Genomic DNA, 1,496 nt, shown 5'->3' on the forward strand with positions numbered 1-1,496 from the left:
GGGAAATTGGTTTTGAATTGTACTATGTTATTTCTTTTGAAACAGCTAAGGGACACAATGGACATTCCATCTCAGATATTTACTAGCTGTGTGACCCTGGGCAAGTCAGTTATCTTCTTTCTGCCTCAGATGACCCAGGTATATAATGAGCATAATAATAGCACTGCTTCATGAGTCTGTGAGAATCAAATGAGATATTATTTTTTAAAGACCAATGACTGGCTCATGATAAGAGGTTAATGAATGCTTGTTTCTTTCCTTCTCTTAGGGGAAGGCATCTCACTGAATCAGTTTCCTTATTTTTAAAATAAGAGGCTTAGGATAATTTCCTAGGAAATTCATCCTGGCATTTTCATGAATGGTATTCTCTGGAATACTTTCTTCATAGCCTCAATAACATCCTTGTTTCTGAGGCTGTAAATCAAGGGATTTAGCATGGGACTCACAAAAGTGTAAAAGACAGCAATTATTTTGGATTCCTCCACAGATTGCTCAGAAGGGGGTCTTAAGTACATGCAGAAGAGGGTCCCATAAAACAGGATTACAGAGGTCAGGTGGGACCCACAGGTAGAGAAGGCCTTATGTCTGCCTTCAGTAGATTGGATTCTCAAAATGGCAGCAAAGATGAAAACATAAGAACAGAGAATTGTAAAGAGAGAGCTTAAAAGAGTAAAGCCAGCCACAATGAACATGGCCATTTTTTTGACATAGACATCAGAGCAGGCCAGTAACAGGAGAGGAGGGTCAGCACAATAAAAGTGGTTAATTTCATTGGGTCCACAGAAGGATAAGTGGAAGGTCAGTAAGGACTGGGAAAGGCCATTCAGGAAGCCGTAGACATAGGGAACAATGACCAGGCAGAGGCAGATATTCTGGTTCATTTTTGTGCTGTAATGCAGAGGGCTGCTGATGGCCACATAGCGGTCAATAGCCATTGAGGCAAGGATGTAAAACTCAGTGATCACGAGGGCAATAAAGGAAAGACACTGGGTGAAACATCCTGCATAGGAGATGGCCTTCCTGTCTGAGAGGAAATGGACTAGCATCTGAGGGGTGATGTTGGAGGAGTAGCACAAATCGACAAAGGAGAGATGACTGAGGAAAAAGTACATGGGAGTGTGGAGTCGAGGACTGTTATGGATCAGCATGATCATGCCCAGATTGCCCACCAGAGTGATGATGTAGATCACTAGGAAGACCATGAAAAGGATCCTCTGCAGTTCTGGATCCTCAGTTAGTCCCAGGAGAATGAATTCAGTTACCTCAGTGTGGTTTGCAGGAGACATTTTTTCATGTCCTGTCAAGTGAGAGGTGTACCCATTAGCAGGCATACAAGAAGGGACATGAAAGGTATTGCTTATATAATGCTCTACCAATCATCAATATTCACATATATATCTTTTTAACTTCCTACTGAATTTCTCTCTCCTCCTCCTCTTTCTCCTCCTCCTTCTCCTCTTCCTCCTCCTCCTTCTCCTCCTCCTCCTCCTCCTCCT

The 1,496-nt window shown here is 42.6% G+C and overlaps 1 protein-coding gene across 1 annotated transcript; it reads right to left on the reverse strand.

Annotated features, from left to right (window-relative positions):
* Positions 1-338: 338 nt before the first annotated feature.
* On the reverse strand, positions 339-1,286 carry LOC138163622 (olfactory receptor 5M10-like). Its single transcript, XM_069091062.1, has one exon. It carries the CDS (start codon positions 1,284-1,286, stop codon positions 339-341), a length of 948 nt encoding a protein of 315 aa, XP_068947163.1.
* Positions 1,287-1,496: the final 210 nt, after the last annotated feature.

The sequence above is a fragment of the Petaurus breviceps genome, unplaced genomic scaffold, assembly GCF_028583685.1.
Source record: "Petaurus breviceps papuanus isolate PSGF00001 unplaced genomic scaffold, PetGlider_PUasm1.0 188, whole genome shotgun sequence".
NCBI classification, from domain to species: domain Eukaryota; kingdom Metazoa; phylum Chordata; class Mammalia; order Diprotodontia; family Petauridae; genus Petaurus; species Petaurus breviceps.